Source organism: Mesocricetus auratus, unplaced genomic scaffold (genome assembly GCF_017639785.1).
Source record: "Mesocricetus auratus isolate SY011 unplaced genomic scaffold, BCM_Maur_2.0 Super-Scaffold_6730, whole genome shotgun sequence".
Taxonomy (NCBI): Eukaryota; Metazoa; Chordata; class Mammalia; order Rodentia; family Cricetidae; genus Mesocricetus; species Mesocricetus auratus.
In genome coordinates, this window is record NW_024429184.1 from 99,228,857 (window position 1) to 99,248,162 (window position 19,306).

At 47.2% G+C, this 19,306-nt stretch overlaps 1 protein-coding gene and 1 pseudogene across 1 annotated transcript in view; both read right to left on the minus strand.

Annotated features, from left to right (window-relative positions):
- Positions 1-13,477, minus strand: part of Lmnb1 (lamin B1) — a 38,891-nt gene extending 25,414 nt beyond the window's left edge. Inside the window, exon 1 of the mRNA XM_040741798.1 lies at positions 12,834-13,477. Coding sequence (XP_040597732.1) covers positions 12,834-13,192 — 359 coding nt within the window. The 5' untranslated portion in view covers positions 13,193-13,477. The remainder of the gene's footprint in view (positions 1-12,833) is intronic.
- A 4,707-nt stretch (positions 13,478-18,184) lies between these two features.
- Positions 18,185-19,016, minus strand: LOC101844372 (annotated as a pseudogene).
- Between the last annotated feature and the right edge of the window lie 290 nt (positions 19,017-19,306).

Consider the following 19,306-nt stretch of genomic DNA (forward strand, 5'->3'; position numbering starts at 1 on the left):
ATTCAAGAGACTAAGGAAGGAGGAGGGTGGCATGTCTAAGACCAGCTTAAGCTAGTATGACTTTATCTCAAGTGTGGGGTGGGGGCATGTAATCCCAACACCCCAGCAATCAACAAACTGAGAAGGCTACTGTACAAAGCAAGTCCAGGACCTGCTCCAGCTACACACTGAAAATCCCAAAACCAACAACAAAAGAATGAACAATGAAGACCTAAATTATAGATGTCTGGATTGGCAGAATAGCTATATCTAAGAAAAAGGTGTAATAATAATTCCTATGTACTCAATGTATAGTTTTATAATACTATATAAATACTATATAATACTATATATATGCACAAATATGGACAAGGTCAAAAAAATGTGTTCAAAAATGTTTGCTAAATGAGAAAAACATCATAGGACTGTTCTTACTCTACTCAACAATTCTGGATAAAAGGGAAACATAACTTTCAACTTGTAGCCATAATCCAAATCATTCTACACACTCTATTATTTCTAATCATCACAAGACAAGAATTTTTTCATTGTTGTTTTGAAGGGTTTCTATGTGTAGCCCTGGCTGTCCTGGAACTCTCTTTGTAGACCAGGCTGGCCTTGAACTCAGAGATCGACTGCCTGTGTCCTCCCCCTCCCCCAGTACTGGGACTAAAAGTGCACACCACCATGCCCAGCAGCACAAAAAAAGCCTGTTTAAACGGCTGGAAACCAAGTCGACCTGGCCTCGCCTTCTTGCTGTTCTGTTGTAATTCACCACACGGCTCTTGAACAGCTGTTGGAGGCAGCTGCACTCCACTGACACTGGTGTATTCACTCACATAACCAATAATGTCCTAGGGATTTATTCATAATCAGAGCTGAGAATCTACATGCCTCTATTATCTACAGTCCAGACTTTTTAAGAAATACATTTATGCCTACAATAATCCTCACTCCCAGTCAGGCCAATAATCCTGTACTCAGGAGGCCGAAGCAGGAGGATTGCTCCAAGTTCAAGACCAACTAGAAAGACCAGGTTCCCAAAGCAAATAAATCTGCTTCCCTAAAACCAAATAATCTTATCTCATAATAGGCTCAAGTTTCATGATATCGTAAGTTTACTCCAATGTTGCTGATAATCTTCAATACTGTGCAGGGGAAAGGGACATAGGTCCACACACAACATATCTCATGAGGAAACCTAATGAACTTCCCTGCAATTAAAGTAAGTATAATACACAAATACCCAACAGCAAGGTCTCCTCTGGCACACGGAGTACAACTCGCTACACACACTGAGCTGCCAGTCACTGACGGTAGAATAAGCTGTCCACTGACAAATGTGCAGAACCCAGTAAGAAGCAAGCCAATTCCAACAAATCAAATTAGAATTAGGAAAAGACGAAGTGAGACCGGAGCTGAGCCACAGAACATTTCCCTCCTCAGTGTCAGTCCAGGACCCCCTTACACAAATAACCAAAGCCAGTGACTCCCTTCTAAGGGAGTATGCTTATATATACACACACTACACATAATCTACAACTACCCTCTACACTTTAAGTCATCTCTAGATTACCTCCAACACTTAAGACAACATGAATGCCATGAAACATTCTACTAGAGCGGTTCTCAACCTGTGGGTTGTGACCCCTTTGTGGTCTCCTAAGACCACTGGAAAACACAGGTATTTACATTCTGACTCATAACAGTAGCAAAAGTATGGTTATGAAGTAGAAGCGAAGTAATTTTATGGTTGGGGTCACCATAACATGAGGAAGTGGATCACAGCATTAGGAAAGCTAAGAACCACTGATCTACTATATTTGGTGAGTAAGGGTAAGAATCCTTACATGTTTAATATAGATGCAATTTTTGTGTATTTTCAGTTTGAATCCTGTTGGTGTAGAGAGTCAACTATGTACTAATATATAAAATCATTTCTCTATCTACCAGTCACATGAGCTACCATCACAGAAGCATTTGCAAAGATCTACGAGGACCTACAAAATCTAAGATTATGGGGGTACGCTGAGAAAGCAGAATGGGAGTTCAATGTCACTACATAACACCCAGTCAATAATGCAATTCACATGTGGATGTAAAGACCAGATTAGAAAATGGAGGTCATCTTAAATTACACTCACATACAGGCGTGCCCACTCCAGACGGTCAGGTGGCTTGTTTTCGAGGCACACATCACAGTCTGAATGAGAAGCCAGGAAGTCTTCCCCAACCAAACCAACACTGAGTGAGTGGGACCTGTTAAAGGTGAAAGACGCCCAAAGGAAAACAGAAACGGAGCGACCGTGCAGTGAGGATCCTGGTAGAGGGAGGTTTCAGAGGCGCTTCCATGTTAGGAGACACCAAGTCAGGTATGCATGGCATAAACAGACAAGCTGTGGGAGACACATTGTAAGGAGCCAGTCCACCAAGGGAAGAACCTTACTGATGTAGAACAAGTCCCAGTTTGCTCAAGTGTGCTTGCTGCCCACTTCAAAAGGACACGGGTTCAATACCAGCGTGCGCATGCACACACACACACATACACACTCACGGCAGCTCACAACCATCTATAACCTAGGGACAACACCCTCTTGTGGCCTCTGAAGGCACCAGGCACATATGTAGTACACAGACACACATGCAGACAAAACATTCATACACTAAATAAAAATAAAATGGAATGTTTCCTGAGGGTTGGGTAGAGAGATAGCTCAGTGGGTAAGATTGCTTGGTGTGCAGAGTTCAGATTCCAGCAAACAGCTGCACACACCTGTAATCTCAGCACTGTGGGGGAGGGGCAGACAGGGGGCGGGTCACCAAGCTTGCTAACCACCAGGCTAGCTCCAGGTTCAGTCAAAGAGTGCCTCAAAAGGAATAAGGAACAGATAGAGCGGGACATCTCAAGTCTTTCTCTTTGGTATCTGCAGACAAGAGCACCCACACAAGCCCTTAATCCCAGTGCCTCAAAAGGAATAAGGAACAGATAGAGCGGGACATCTCAAGTCTTTCTCTTTGGTATCTGCAGACAAGAGCACCCACACAAGCCCTTAATCCCAGTGCCTCAAAAGGAATAAGGAACAGATAGAGCGGGACATCTCAAGTCTTTCTCTTTGGTATCTGCAGACAAGAGCACCCACACAAGCCCTTAATCCCAGGGCTCAGGAGGCAGAGGCGGGCGGATCTCTGTGAGTGCAAGACCAGCCTGGTCTACAGAGCGAGTTCTGGGACAGCCTCCAAAGCTACACAGAGAAACCCTGTGGGGTGGAGGTGGGATGGGGTGGGGTGGGGCAGGTGGGTACCACACACATCATATAATAAACATACATGCAGACTTCCCACACAGCACTAGTCCAGCTGCCCCACCATGTGCAGGGCTCTGGCTCAAGCCCCACCACAGTAAACTTGAAGGCCAACACTCTTGGGCTTAACCCATGTCCTCTCACCGCCCTGAATGCAGCTGGTGGCTTTGCTCCAGTGCACTGCCCCGACACCAGGCTCTCCCCACAATAAAAACCATCTCTCAGGCAAAGACAACAGATACTTTTAGTCCTTATCCAAACCTCCCCCGAAGTCTTGTTCAGTGACAACTCTTTTCTCTTTGATTACAGATCATCTCTACTCAGTCTTTCCCACCTTCCACCTCACCTCCAGCACCTCAGAGAACTCTAAACTGCAGCAGATTGGCCACCCCAGACTCCTTCCTAAACCTATGTCCCCCACAATCTCTTAGATCCACCTTCTCTCTTTCCTGACAACCTCGGGTCCAAGTTTCCTAGTCTTTTTATCAAGGTAACACAGCCAGACCCATGTCACTCTTCTGAGAGGTCCTCGGGACAAAGATGCAATCCTCCTCAACCTTCCACTTATCCACCTCTAGTTACATGAATTTCTGGTACTCAGGGCAACTGCATCCTAACCTTTTTTATTGAGAATGAACTCTTCCTTAGACATCACCTCCTCCCCAGACTCCTACGTGGCTGCTGTGCTCTCTAGAGCACCAGGTGGCTGCTGCTGTCAGAGCGTTTACTGCTTGCCTGGAGTGTACTGCATCACAATACTGGAATGCTGGCCTTCTGGCTCCCACTCTAGACCTGTAAGCAACATGATAATGGGGACAGGGCTCTACTCTGTTCCCACCACCTGCTGCAAAGACTCAGCACTAAGATCTTTTCCAGTGTGTGCTGAATACGAAATGGAAGCACATTTCTGTCGTGGGATTAAAGATTTAGACTGGTATTAATTTCTTTTGAATTATTAAGGCATCTAGTAAAGCAGGAAGACAGTTTTGTAGGAAAGAGAAAAGAAACCTTACTAATTTACTTTCACCCATTTCCTAAGAACAAAAAAATTATTTTATCTGGGAATAGAGTAATGGCTGTTCTTCTAGAAGATCAGGGCTCCCAACACCAACACAGCAGCTCACAGAAATTTATATCTCAAGGCCCTAGAGACCCAACACCCTCTTCTGGCAACAGACATGCATGTTGTGCATAAGCACCCATACACCTAAAAGTATTTTTAATTTAAGATCTCTGTAAGATTCCTTTTTAACTATGTATGTGTCTGTATGAGCCCAGAAGTGAGAGAGTGCCTAATGAACCCAGGTGTCGGATTTCCTGGAGCTGGAGTTACAGGCCGGCGAGCCACCAGAAGTGTACTAGGGAGCTGGGTCTGCAATCGCCATCCTAACCACTAAGCTACCTCTGCAGGCCCAGCTTCCCCTGCTTAGCAAATGACACCCTCAGGATTTCAAACAGCCCGTTAGATCACTGTGCCCCCCTGACAAATCCAAAACTACGTCCTTGAACACTACCAGCACCATGGAAACCACAACGTTAGTACCATGGCCAAAAGCAGCACCCTTTGGGCCCTGAAAGCCAGCTGTCCTGTAAGATTTCTAGTCCAAACGTCAGTGCTCTGAGAGACTGCTTCCTGTCAGGAAGCCGGCAAAGTCATACAGATCAGCACTACTGCGATGAAATGAGACGGCGTGTAAAAACCCAGCAGGCTGTTAGACACCGCATCTCCACCATCCATTCATCTCCGTAACCCCAGACAAAACAACCTCAGAGCCTCATTTCCTGACATCAGCAGGGCTATCTCAGAGCTTACAGCACGGCGTCTGTAAAGCTTCTATGGGCCCACCAGAACAGAACAGAAGGGAAGTGAGCGTCTGCCTTTTGTCCAGTTATCACAGGAGACGCAAAGCCCCCAGGCTGTCTGCTATCTCCAGGACCAGCTGATGAGAGCAGGTGCTCCATCTAGCAGCAAAAGTTCCCTGATTCTATCTATACCAACAGATCCAAATGAAGTGAAAGCAAGTAAACATTTTTTAAAAGACCAAGCAAGCAGGTTAGCTGAGGAAGCCTTATGACCAAGGCCTGAGCACAAATGACATAAATTCAACTTTGATTCTAGTGTAGACAGGAAGTTTTGGCTCTCTGTTAGCACCATGAACATAAACATGCCAAAAATCAGAATCAACTTTTCAGAAACTTAGTTACTGCCACAGGACCAAATATTGGTAAAACCGCCATGTCTTTACCCAGTGGCTAATACTTAACCAGCAAATTAGGCAACCTTTAACCAGTAACCTGATATTGTTTGCCAGAAGGCTCCTGGAAGTTCATGGCACTCTCTGGCCTCTGAGAAATTGGCTGGCTTCAGTCAGTGCAAAGTTTCTTTCTTTGGTCACAGCTAACAAGAGGGCCAGTACAGGTTATCCTGCATAGCTGTAAAATATGCCTATTCAGCACTGAACACACTGCCAAGTAAAAATGCACCAAAAAAGTGTTAAGAAAACATTACTTGCCTATATTACACACAATTCTTCAGAACTTTAACATTTCCTCCTTCTTTTACATGCTTTATTGGGGTGGGGGATGGGGCAGGGGTAAAGTCAGGACAGCTTTGAATCTGTTCTCTCTACCATGGGCTCTGGGGAGCAAACTCAGGAAGTCCTCGCCTTTACCTGCTGAGCCATCTCTCTGGCCATGGTTTGTTTTCCTGGCACAAATTCTCAAAAGCAGTCCTTTCTCAAACTCAAGTGGACCTCCTGCCTCTCAGCCTAAACCCATATCAGACTCTCAGAACTCTTAATTCTAGGGGACAGACGGGTAGTTTCAATGTTCTATTTGGTGTTGATCTGTGTTCTGTTTTTTCATTCATTTTGTTTAGTTTCTTTTTTAATGTAGAAAGTTTATTGGGGAAAGGGGGAGAAACAGAGAGACCTGCCTCCTCAGAGAAAGGGCAGAAAGAGAGCCCCTTTTGTATAGTTTTTAATTTCATTAGTGCATGTGTGTATGCTCAAAGATGCTTGTGTGCCATGTGTGGAGGCCAGAAGACAGCTCTCAAGAGTTGATCCTTGAGCCGGTCGATGGGAGCACACCTTTAATCCCAGCACTTGGGAGGCAGAGGCAGTCGGATCTCTGTGAGTTCAAGGCCAGCCTGATCTACAGAGTCAATTGCAGAACAGCCTCCAAAAACAATACAGAGAAACCCTGCCTCGAACAACCTCCCCCGCAAAAACAAGAGTTGGTCCTCTCCTTCAACCGTGGGTTCCAGGACTGAACTAAGGTCATCAGACTTGAGCAAGACCCTTTATTTGCTGAGCCCTCTTGTCAACCCTCAAAACATTTTTAAGTACCCAAGTATGATAGTCAAAGTGTAATCTCTTTATCATACAGAATACTGAGAGCGGGGTAACACTGCTTGGGAGCCATTTGGAGCCTAGAAATAATGAGGTTATACCCTCTTAGGCGCCTGTCACCAGCTAATGACTGAGGCTCATTCTCACCGTGTGTGCTTGGCAGACCTGTACCTCAGGCTCAGAGGTAATATCTAGATAAATGAAAGAGCACACCAAGCCAGTGACTTCAAAGAGGAACAGGACTCGGCAACAGACTTTTATTGTTCCGTATCCTTCACTCCATGTGCACTTCCTTGAAACTGAGTACACCAAAAGACAGCCTAGTTTTATCTCCTAATTACACAAATAATCCCAACAGGTACCTTCCTCTCAGTCTTCCTTTGCAAGCAAAGGAAGGAAGGGTTTGGACAGTCTAATTACTTAGGATATGTTCCCTCGACTTTCACATCAGTTTGAAAGGTTTAGCCATCAAAATCCATGTGTTAAAGACCTGTCTAAATTGTACTGAATTCAAGTAACTTTGTCTTGGAACCTAGACTAGCCTGAAGACCTGGGAATTTCCAGGAATGTTTCTAGGATTAGATTTGGTTTGGTGAGGACGTTGTTTGTTTTTTTCATTTAGGAGACTTGAGGTAAGGTCTGTCAGTTACTCTCACTGACTTCACACTTGAACCCTTCCAGGCTCAGCCTTCCAAACGCAGTCACCACAGGTGCCCACAACACTGGACCCATGAATTCTTGTCTAAGGAACGTCACATATTAAGGAACCAAAAGGTGATTTTTTTTTAAACTCCAGGGCAACTGCTTCCTTAATGTCTGTCTAAATGGTAATTAATCCATAAACAATGGCTCAAAATAAAAATGCAGGTTATTTTTAAACAACTTCAGGAGTCAAGTGGACTCAACACCAACAATAAAACAAGCCTTCCTTTTTCAACTTCCAAATTACACTTCCTTTATTGTTGGAAAGTAACTTATTTAAAAATTGATGGGTGGGGCTTGAGAGATGGCTCAGAGGTTAAGAGAACTGGCTGCTCTTCCAGAGGTCCTGAGTTCAATTCCCAGCAACCACATGGTGGCTCACAACCATCTGTAATGAGATCTAGCGTCCTCTTATGGCATGCAGGAATACACGCAGGCAGAATACTGTATACATTAATTAATAAATAAATAAATCTTTTAAAAAATTGGTGGGTCACTCTACTATCATTATCCCTCTCCCAGGACACCAATAAAAACAGTAATATACTGGGCATGGTGGCACCCCAAGCCTTTAATCCCAGCCTCTTCTACACAGAGTTCCAGGTTAGCCAAGGTGACACAGTGAGGCCCTATCACAAAAGGAAAACTGGTTATTGGGCTGGTGGGATGGCTCAGATGATAAGATTGTTAGCAAGTCTGGCAACCTTCAGAACCCAGGGGAAACAGGACCCTCAGAATTAGCCTCTGACCTCCACACACTAGCCCTACTCGCACCCACAATCCCCATCCACAAGCGCTAATAATAAATAGGATGGGCGATGGTGCAACCCTTTGGTCCCAGCATTTGGGAAGCAGGGGCAGGCAGATCCATGTAAATTCAAGGCCAGCCAGACTGTTCTACACAGCCAGTTCCAGGCCAGCCAAGGTTATAGTGAGATCCTATCTCAAAAAATAAAATAATAAAATCCATGTCGTTATCAAGCTGGAAAAGACTTAAGGTAATTTCCCGGTAAAGAAGAAAAGGAAGAGGGGCCTATCTGCTGTGCCAGCTCCTAGCTACAGTCAATTCCTCAACAGGGAGTGGAGGGGGGCAAGAGAGAACAGAGAACAGAGTACGGAAAGGGCTGTGGCAACACGGGTTTCCCAAAGCTCAATACCATAGGAACTAAACCATAAGGAAATCACCGGGTGCTGGTGGCGCACACCTTTAATCCCAGCACTAGGGAGGCAGAGGTAAATGGATCTCTGTGAATTCGAGGTCAGCCTGGTCTACAGAGTTCCAGGACAGCCTCTAAAACAATACAGAGAAACCCTGTCTCAAAAAACCAAAAGAAGGAGGAGAAGGAGGAGAAGGAGAAGGAGAAGACGGAAAGAAAATCAAGCCTTTCAACTGAAAGAACTTAACACTGAACAGCAGGGTCACATGAGAGACTATCTGACACTTACTAAGCTGGCAATTTCAGAAACTGCAACAAAATTTCCAAGTTTTCTAAGAATGGGGAGGAGAAGGCAGTGTGCTGGCTCACTTTATGTCAACTTGACACAAGCTTACATCAGAGAAGAAAGAGGAAATCTCAATTGAGGGCATTTTCATTTCTGACCGATGTGGGAGGACCCTGCTCACTGGACGCGTGCCACCCTGGTCAAGAGGGCAAGCATTCTGACAAGCCATGAAAGCAGACCAGCAAGCAGTGCTCCATGCGTCGGTTTGATTCCTGTTCCCTAACCTCACTCCAGGATGGACTGTAACGTGCAAGGTGAAATAAGCGCTCTCCCCTCCTAGTTGCTTTTGGTCCCTGTCTTATCCCAACAGTAGAGAGCACACTAGGACAAGGGGCCAACAAGAAATAATAGCAGCAAACACCAGCAGCAATGAATGCTAGGAAAATGACACTTTCTATGCACTCAAAACGTTAAAATAGTCTTGTCCAACTACCCATCAAATGAGAGTTACTCTCAGACACACAGACAATTCCCTGGCACCCTTCCTGCATAAGTTACTTAAAAGGTGGTCTCCAAATGATTAATGAAACCAAAGGAAAATATATGATCCAGGAAACTGGATCATAAACTCCAACATATCAGCCACCAAGACATCTTAAAAAACACTGAGCTCCCAAGCAAGATGTAGTAATGCACACCTTGAATCCCAGCACTTGGGAGGCAGAGACAGGCTCTCCGAGCCCCAGCTCATGCAGGGATAGAGAGTGATACCTTATCTTAAACAAACAGCAGAGTTCAAGGTAAGAATGTAGATTTGTACCAGGCGGTGGTGTCGCAGCACTTCAATCCCAGCACTTGGAAGGCAGAGGCAGGTGGGTCTCTGAGTTCTAGGCCAGCCTGGTCTATACAGAGAAACCCTGTCTCAGGGAAAAAACAATCGGAAAAAAATGTAGATTTGTATTACAGATATTGTGATTAAATGTCTTCAAAGGTCCCCAAGATATGAAGGTAATAAACTTAAGAACAAAACCATACAAGACAGGACAGAGTTCAAATGAAAGGAAACTAATACTGGCATGTTGAGAAAATTGTGACGTTAAAAATACACTTAATCCTGACACTTCAAGTATATATACTGTGGCACAAACCTAGAAAAACATTAACCTGAGATGCTACTTGACACCTCAAAAGAATAGGCATGCCTTGCCGGGCATTGGTGGCGCACACCTTTAATCCCAGCACTTGGGAGGCAGAGGCAGGCGGATCTCTGTGAGTTCGAGGCCAGCCTGGTCTACAGAGTGAGTTCCAGGACAGCCTCCAAGACAATACAGAGAAAAACAAACAAACAAACAAAAAAATAGGCATGCCTTGACTGTACTATTCTTTTGCTGTTCAACTTTATCCTCCTTTCACTGGTTATCACCTAAATTACACCATTTGTTCTAAAGCACATAAATAATCCTACATTCTTTTCACTTTTTAATTCTGCGGAAGCCAACATGTGACTAATCCATAACATTTACAACTACTGTCCGCCAGGTGGCAGTATTACTGCTGTGTAGCAAACCTCCAATGATATCCTCCAGAAAGATTATCAAGCCTCAGACCACACAAGACAATTTTTGTTTGTCTGCTGTGTAGTCTCCCCCACTGTATTCTAAAATTAGGACATTGTGTATTTTTTATTTTTTTAATCTGTGACTTCACACAAAATAGTAACTGATACATACCAGATGTTTGATCCACCTAACATTTTAACATCTCTGAAATTGAGAATGGGTACAAGACACGGGCTGGCCCTGATTTTTATTTTTAGTGATACACATACTAACCCCAAAGATTTTTCTTTAATGCCCACTGGTGTTTTGTTTGAATGTATGTCTATGTGAGGGTATGCAATCCCCTGGAACTGGAGTAACGGACAGGTGTGCCCTGCCAAGTGGGTGCCAGGAATTGAACCCAAGTCCTCTGAAAGAGCAGTCAGTGCTCTTAACCACTGGGCCATCTCTCCAGCCCTATAATCACCAAGATTTACAAGCAGGGACATACAAAATCTGAGAAAAAATACACTAAGAAAAAAATTGGCAGGTGAGGTGCACCTTTAATCCCAGCATTAAGAACTCAGAGGCAAGCCGAGCCTATGTAGTTGAGGTCCTGTCTTTAAAAAAAAGGAAGATGCAGAGAAAACAGTATCAGTGAATGAGTAGTTATTTAAAAGATGATCCCAAGTGTTGTTAAATCCAAAAAACAGAAATAAAAGGTTATGGCTTTGAGGGCAGACACAGGGAAGGGTAAGGAGGGACAGCTGCTTAAGTTCAGGAGATGAAGACCAGTTTCAGCATCTGAAAAATCCATCTCAAAGAAGAGGGAGAGGGAAAAAGGAGGGACAGTAGAACTCTGAACATAGTAGCGAATACCTTTGGTCCCAGTTAGGAGGCAGAGGCAGGTGGATCTCTGTAATCCGGAGACCAGCCTGGTCTACAGAGAACTCCAGGCCAGCAATGCTACAGTGAGGCTCTTGTCTCAAACAGCAAACAGGGCTGGAAAGATGACTCAGCGGTTAGAAGCACTATGGATGCTCTTCGGGTGGACCCAGATTCCATTCCCAGCACCCACGTGGTCAGTAGTAACTCTAGTTCCAGAGGATCGACGCCCTCTTCTGGCCACTACGGGCACCAGGAATACACGTGGTGCAGACACACATGGAGGCAAAACACCCATCCGCTTAAAATAAATAATGAGGCAGAGGCAGTGAAGACATGCTATAGATGGGCATGCCTGCGAATCCTGGTTACCATGTAAGTATTACTTGACCCCAAGAGCCAGCCTGGAGAACAGGAACATTTTGTATGGCAAACAAGCAAATGTTCATTCTAAACCAACCTATCGTTTTATTGCTACCACATACGCTTTTACAATCCATTTTAATATATCTGATAAGGTAATATATACATTCCCAAAGAAAAAAGCAATCGGGGAAATGAGATTCAGAGTACAGAAAGCTATCTCAGGGCAATCGGTCAAAATCTGAATCAGACAACCCCCCCAAAAAAGACCATGAATTCCAGACTGAATTTTACAGATCTCTAAATAAATGTAAAGCGTGACATCAGCACTTGTTGCACACAACTGAGTTATACATTTTACCCATCAGAAGCCCATGGAAAGGACAACAAAGATGTACCCCGGTCTGAAAACTCAATTCCCATTAGGATTACAGGCTCTCCCTCACTCAAACACATCTTCCGTGGCCTGCTGGCTGCACAACACACCGCACATATGCGGGTTGTGGGTCCGCAGCACAGTCTCTAGGAAAAAGACTATTTTATAGGACTGAAGCGACCCAAAGGCTTGACTGACGGTCGTGGCCTACGAAAGCCCAGTTTAAGGAAATCTGGTGCTCAGGGCCCACGAGAACCCGGGGCGCCACCAGAGGACATCCGACTGCAAAGCAAACTCTCCAGCTAGGAAACCCAGCTAGCCCTAGGCCGAAGGCGTGCAGCTCAGTCCCCGCCCTTCCCGCGCGGGGAAGGCAGGCGCAGATGGCTGGCAAAATGTCACAGGGCCGAGACTGAGCGCGCCAAAGCAAGGCCCACCCCCGGGAGCCGCGGACGCTCGGGGCCGGTCCCTCCCCTTCCTCCGCCCGCCTAGAACTCATTCATTCTTCTGGCGATTGGCGAGTCCACGGGGCCCAGCCGCCCCGGCCCAGCAAACCCACCAGATGCTTTGTCTCCCACCCGCCGGAAACCGGGGCGCGCACTCGAGCGCGCGCAGTGGCACCAGCTCCCCGCACCCGGGGCCTGCAGATGGGGGAATCTGGGGTCCGAGGTCAAGTCCCGGACCACACATTTGACCCAGACACCTAGAAATGATAGCCACGATCCCCACCGTCTCTACAGCTCGAGTACCCTCCGAGAGACCCCCCCGTTGAGCTCCAAATCACTACCTACCCCCTCTGCTTTCAAGACACTGTCCCCTACGGAAGGACCAGGCGCCCACCCACCCGGCCTGCGCCGTCCCCGACCCCGGGAGCGGTGCCGATCCAGCCCGTACTCACTTGAGCAGCAGCTGGTCGTGCTCGGCCTTGAACTTGCCCAGCTCGATCTGGAGCTTGGCGCGCTCCCGGGCCGTGTCGTCGAGGGCGCGGCGCGCGTCGGCCAGCTCGGTCTCGTAGAGCGCCTTGAGGCCGGTGAGCTCCCGGCCGCGCACCTCCTCGCGCTCGGTCACCTGCAGCTGCAGCGCGCTGTTCTCCGTCTCCAGGCTGCGCACCTTGTCGATGTAGACGGCCAGGCGGTCGTTGAGCTCGCGCAGCTCCTCCTTCTCCTGCAGCCGCGACAGGCGCGTGGGGCTGAGCGGCGTGGCGGGGGCGCTGGCGCGGCTGCCCGCCCGCGGCTGCACGGGGGTCGCGGTGGCCATGGCGGGCGGCGGGATGCAAGGTACAAACCCGGGACGGCGGCGGCGGCGGCGGCTACCGCACAAAGATCGGCGAAGCGGGAGGGCGGCGGGGAGAGCGGCCGCCGGCCAGGCGCCCTTTTGTGAGTGCACACGCACGCTCGCCCAAGCGCGCGGGAAGAGGCCGGGGCAGCCCGGGGGCCGAGAGGGTGCGCGCCGCGGACGCGAGTCTCCCGCCCGCTGCACTTTGTTTCCTCTCCTCCTCGAGCTGCTGCGAGCGGCGGGCGGGCCAGGGAGGAGGGCGGCGACGGGCGGGCGGGAGGCGAGGCGCGGGGGGCGGAGGTGGCACGGGCCGCGCTCCGCAACATGGCGGAGCGCCCTCGGCCACGTGACCGCCGCCGGCCAATGGCGAGCGGGCGGCGCGCCCCTGCGGCTCGGAGGGCGGGGTGGAGGCGGGGTGGGGAGCGGGGGGGAGCCCGGCCTGGAAATTCAAAATCTGAGCCTCGGGCAACCGTCGGCCTCGCGCTCCGGCTTGGGGCGTGGTGGGGAGGGGCGGGCGCCCCCGAACTGCTCGTTCCTCCGCCTGGAGCCCAGCGTCCGCCGACTGTCGCGGGGGCCCCCTAGGGGCCCCTGGAAGGGCCGGGCCTGCGAGTGGCGGGAAAGAGCCAGAGGTTTCCGGGGCGGGTCCGCGCCGCCTCCCGCTGCTGACCGTTCAGGGAAATTCAAATGTAAACGAGGCCAGCCCCGGGCGCGCGGTCACCTCACCCCCCCAGGCCTGGCCTAAAGCTCCCCAGCTCTGCTTGCTGGTCCCGAGAGCCAGCCTGGATTTCACTCTAGGGTGGAAACCGGGTCGTGGGAGCACCTAGCTGCGCCGAAGCCAACGGATCGCAGGAAAAAGCGGCGTTGCTTCTGAAATCATTTGCTAGCAATACTGATCCGTTTCTTGGCTTGAGGTTTTGTAAAATCAGAAACAGCCCACGAATGATCGTATTGTAATACACGACCTGAGTAACAGGATAAACTGCCGTGATTCATTAAAATAAGATTAATAAAAGTCTGGGTTTGAGAAAATTGAAATAACTTTTGTTTTTAAAAAGTTTAAAAAGTTTTTAAAAAAGGATTAGCCGCTAGATTGGTTTTTGCTCTGGGTTTTGGGTAATCGGGCCTCGGCCTCGCAAGTGCGGGGTTTACAAGTTTGAGTTATCACCCTCAGGTCATCCCCGCCCCCCAGGTTTGCAGACCTCCTGTGGAGTGATTCCAGCGGTACCCTACTCTGAACAGGCACTACTCTAATCAGCCGGTGCTTTTCTATGGCTAGAGTCCCTCGAACTCAGACTGCAAATTGGCAGTTGATACATTGTATTTTGTTGTGAGTTCGAAAAGGGGTCAAAGGGAGCCAGAGGGTAACCAGGTGTCTCTTCACACGGTGGATTCCCCGGTTGGAAAGGGAACTCAGCCATGGCATCAAGTTCCTTTACCGTCTAGTCCATCCTGTCCACCACGGAAAGATGTGTCGTTTTGAGGACATACCACGATTTTCTCCTAGTTTCCTGGGAACCTGTATAAAGATTAAATTATATGAAATGTGTTAAAAGGCTGTATCATGGATACATAGTAACTCTTATTAATTTACTCGATTTCTGCAACCAAAAGCATTGAAAAAGAATTTTTTAGATTTAGATAGTTGAATTTTGGCCACACGTTTTACTAAATGTCCACTTGTCTTACTCTGCTTTGTACCCACACCTAACTACTGGGTGTACATCCTAGGTTTTCCCTGCCCTCCTCGTTCAAATAATTTCTGAAATCCCATCACCTCCAGAGTTTTAGAAATAAAAATAGTTTTAAGTATGGTGAGAATGCTTCTATATTGACTAGTGTAACCATGATTTCAAATATAGTGCCTTGGTTTTCCTATAAAACTTAACTTGTCAGAGCCCATATCTAATTATTGGTTGATTTATGTATACCCTACCAAGTTCAAACATGCCATGCCTTTGTTTTCCTCTTCTATATGACAACTGTAATGGCAACTGCAACCTTACTCCTAGAGAACTTATGTGTCATTTCCAGTATATCATTTGGACCTGGAATGGAAAATGAAGATACCCAAGAGATCTGGGAAGAAGGGGTCCCCAAGTGCAAGGTAGAGGAAGCAGGGAGGTAGGGATACTAGCTTGCCTACTTCTGTCCCAGGACAGGAGAGTGACATCTGGTAGATAGCTGAGCATACAGTATTTACAAATAGCTAGGACAGACACCAAACGGAAGCAAGAAACTGCTACAGGCTACTACTCTTCAACATAAATGTACTGACGGCTACTACTCTTCAACATAAATGTACTGACGGCTACTACTCTTCAACATAAATGTACTGACGGCTACTACTCTTCAACATAAATGTACTGACGGCTACTACTCTTCAACATAAATGTACTGACTGAGATGAAAGCAGGATAGGCTACTACTCTTCAACATAAATGTACTGACTGAAATGAAAGCAGGATATTTATGTTGCAAAATACCTTTTCCAGTTGTAAAATATTAAGAATAAACCATGTGCCGGGCGGTGGTGTTGCATGTCTTTAATCCCAGCACTCAGGAGGCAGAGGCAGGCAGATCTCTGTGAGTTTGATACCAGCCTGGTTTGTTTTGTTTTTGGGGGGTTGGAGAGGTAAGGATTGGGTTTTTATTGTTGTTGATGTTGTTTTGTTTTTGTTTGTCTTTTTTTTTTTTGAGACAGGGTTTCTCTGTGTAGCTTGGAACCTGTCCTGGAACTCACTCTGTAGACCAAGCTGGCCTTGAACTCAGAGATCTCCTGCCTCTGCTTCCTGAGTGCTGGGATTAAAGGTGTGCACCACCATGGGCCAGTTTATAGCTTTATTTTCCCACTGGCATATTGCATAGGTTTTTTTTTAAGTGGTTTGCACTCTTACTCAGTCATACGAGTCACATGGCAAAATGTGATCATAAAATTCTACCAATGAATAAACATTTTAAAGCATTTAAAATCAATGTTTATGTATATGCTTTTTAAATTTCTGTTTAATCTTAAAAGGGTTGCCCCTTCATTGTGCATCTCTGCCTTGGGCATGGTTTTAAAATAGCAGTGATTTTTATTGGTGTCAGAGTGTAAGGTTTGCAGATAATTTGGCTGCTTCTAATCTGATTGGAAGTTGCCCAGCTCAAGGAGTTAGGAGCTTCCCATTTTCATGATCAACCTTAGGTAGGTCACTCCTTTTTCCTTGAAGTGTGGCTTACCCAATAGTATCTAAATGTACTTGCTTAATTCTTCTACTAGAGAAATGCAGCTCTTCTCCCTGAAGCACTGCGGGCAGTTAATGGTTACTGGAGAAGGAGGAGTCATTTTTTTTTCCAATGGGCACTGATACATTGCCCATGCTCCATTAAGTAACACCCAATACACACCCCCAACGCACACACAAACTCATGCAAGCAACCCTTATTAAACTCCAACGGGTGACAAAAGTAAAAAAGAAGAGATGTGAGAATAAGATCGAGGTCGGGTACGGTGTCACAAGCCTTTAGTTCCAGCGCTGGGGTCAGAGGCAGGTGGGTCTCTGTGAGGCCAGCCTGGTCCACACAGTGAGTTCAAGGACAGCCAGGCTGCATGGGGAGACCCTGTCCCAAAAATAAAAAGGGAAGGGAGACCTATTAGGAAAAAAAAAGTTCACAAGGAGTGGGGGGGGTGATTGGAGAGGTAATGAGGATAAGAAAAATAACCAAAACATATGCATGTCTGACATTGTCAAAGGTGGGCCAGTGAAGTGAATCAGGAAGAAATACATTTGTTTGCCACAACTGATGTCCTGAGTTCCGTTCCCAGGATTCAGAGGGTGGAAGAAGAGAACAGTCCCCCACAAGTTGTCCTCTGACCCCACACACAAGTACATACATACACACATGCACACACTGACACACACAACCATCAATATAATTGTCAAGGAATTATAAAGATTTCCTAATACACCTTCCTGCTTGGCCTCCTCCCGTTTCCTGAAGACTTCGTGTTTGAGATTAGTCTGAAAAGATAGGTGGCACCCTTTCCAGAGCCTGCAACTGAGTTCAGGAAAGCCAAGAAAGGGGGAAATAAAATGTCAATAGTAAAATGAAAGGATGAAGTTTCAGCCGGGGAGCAATGAGTCCCACTCTCCTGCCCCATCTTTACGTTGTCATTCTTCCTGAATTGTCAGACTGGGTTTCAAGAAAGAGTCTGGGACTGGAGAGATGGCTCAGTGGTTAAGAGCACTGGCTGATCTTCTAGAGGTCCTGGGTTCCATTCCTAGCCCCACATGGCAGCTCACAACTAACTGTCTGTAACTCTAGCTCCGTGGCAAAACACCAGTGCACATAAACAATTAAAAATTTAAAAGAAAAAAAAAAGAGTCTGACTGAACCAGTCCCCTCCACCATAACCCTTCCACATAGTAAAAATTCCAACTGGGTAAAGGACAATTGGAAGTCAGGCACAATTTGAGACTCACGCTCTGGAAGGGTTTGAGACCTTCGAAACCCCGCCCCCTCCCCTCTGTATTAGAGCAACAGAGCCAAATCCAGCAGCAGCCCTGTCTGGAACTACGCTGGTCACCAGCATCAAAAGGAGAGCAGCAAGGCTGTTGAGCATGCGTTAACTAGCCTGTCGCTAAGTCCCCAGCACCAAAAACCAAAGGCAGCAGTAAAGGGTAAGAGGAACATCACAGAGCAGCCTAACCTGCCAGAGGCCTTCATAGTCCAACTTCATTCTAGATGTTTCTGGAAGTCGTCTGGGTGACGTTTAATTTCAGCCAGTAGCCTGAGTGGATGGGTCTCGTCCAGTAAGTGGGTGGCTAGACTAGAGCAGAACTCTGCTCTGAGGAAGGAAAGGGATTGCCAGCAACCTCCAGCTTGATCATCAGCCCTCCCGATCTCCAGCTTACTGCCTTCCCTTGCCAGTCTTAAAGGGATTCCTTAAAATACAGCTGCCCTGGGAAAATATACCTCCTGTCTATCTGGGACTTTTTTTCAGAATCAAACAATTTTATTTTCATTAACTCACAAAAAACAATACAGTTGGTTCAGGGATGCCATCACTTGACCGTCTCCAACACTACAAGTTGAGTGAATAACTGTATAGTTAGGACTCTTTCATGGCTATTCTGAAGTAATGGAGCTATTAGAAATAAGGTTTCTTTACTCAGCGTCCACACTTGCACTATAAATTAGGCAGAGTCCATTTCAATTTCTTCAGTTTGAACTAATTTTTTTTTTTTTTTTTTTTTTTTTTGGTTTTACAAGACAGGGTTTCTCTGTATTGTTTCGGGGGCTGTCGGTCCAGCCCAGCCTCGAGCTCACAGAGATCCGCCTTCCTCTGCCTCCTGAGTGCTGGGATTAAAGGCGCCACCACTGCCCGGCCAGTTTGAACTTCTTGATTAGATTAAACCATTTGCAATTCTGCACTGTTGCAACACCTCATTGAAGCCCTCACAGAGCTTGACGTCACTCTGGTTCTGGGCACATTCCAGAAACTGTTTGACCTCAAGAGAGCATGGCCCTCGAGTCTGCTGGTCCAGAAGCTGGGTTCCCTGGGGCTCCTGGTAAGTGATGTCAGGTCTTGCAGGCTCGGCACTGCCTCCTCCACCGAAGCCCCCAGTGACGGTGTGACCCAGGGTGTGACCCACTGCAGAGCCCACAGCCACACCAGCTGCAGTGGTTGCCATCTGGGCCATCAGGCCTGGCTGCCTGGGTGCCTGGGTGCGGCTGTTGCTGGAGGCTGAGCAGCCCTCATCTGAGGGGCCCGGCTGGCCGGAGGGGCCACCCGGGAAGAGCAGCTTCGGTTTCCACGCGGCATGCTGGGCGCTCACACACTCTGAGTCCAAAGACGACAAACTGCCTATCTGGGATGTTTTTATTGAAACTTCCTGCAGCCTTTCCAAAGGGTGTAAAGGAGCTAAAGAAGTCTGCGGCTTACAGTGAGGAATTGAGACAGGAAAGGTTTGAACATCTGTTGAACATACGCACATTGTGATACAACGCTCTGTATACGCTATGCCACACTACATACCAAGCAGAAAACACTGGGGTAGGTGAAGCTCTTGTGTAAATCATCTAGGCCTCCAAATACGGAGTACTAAAGAGCCA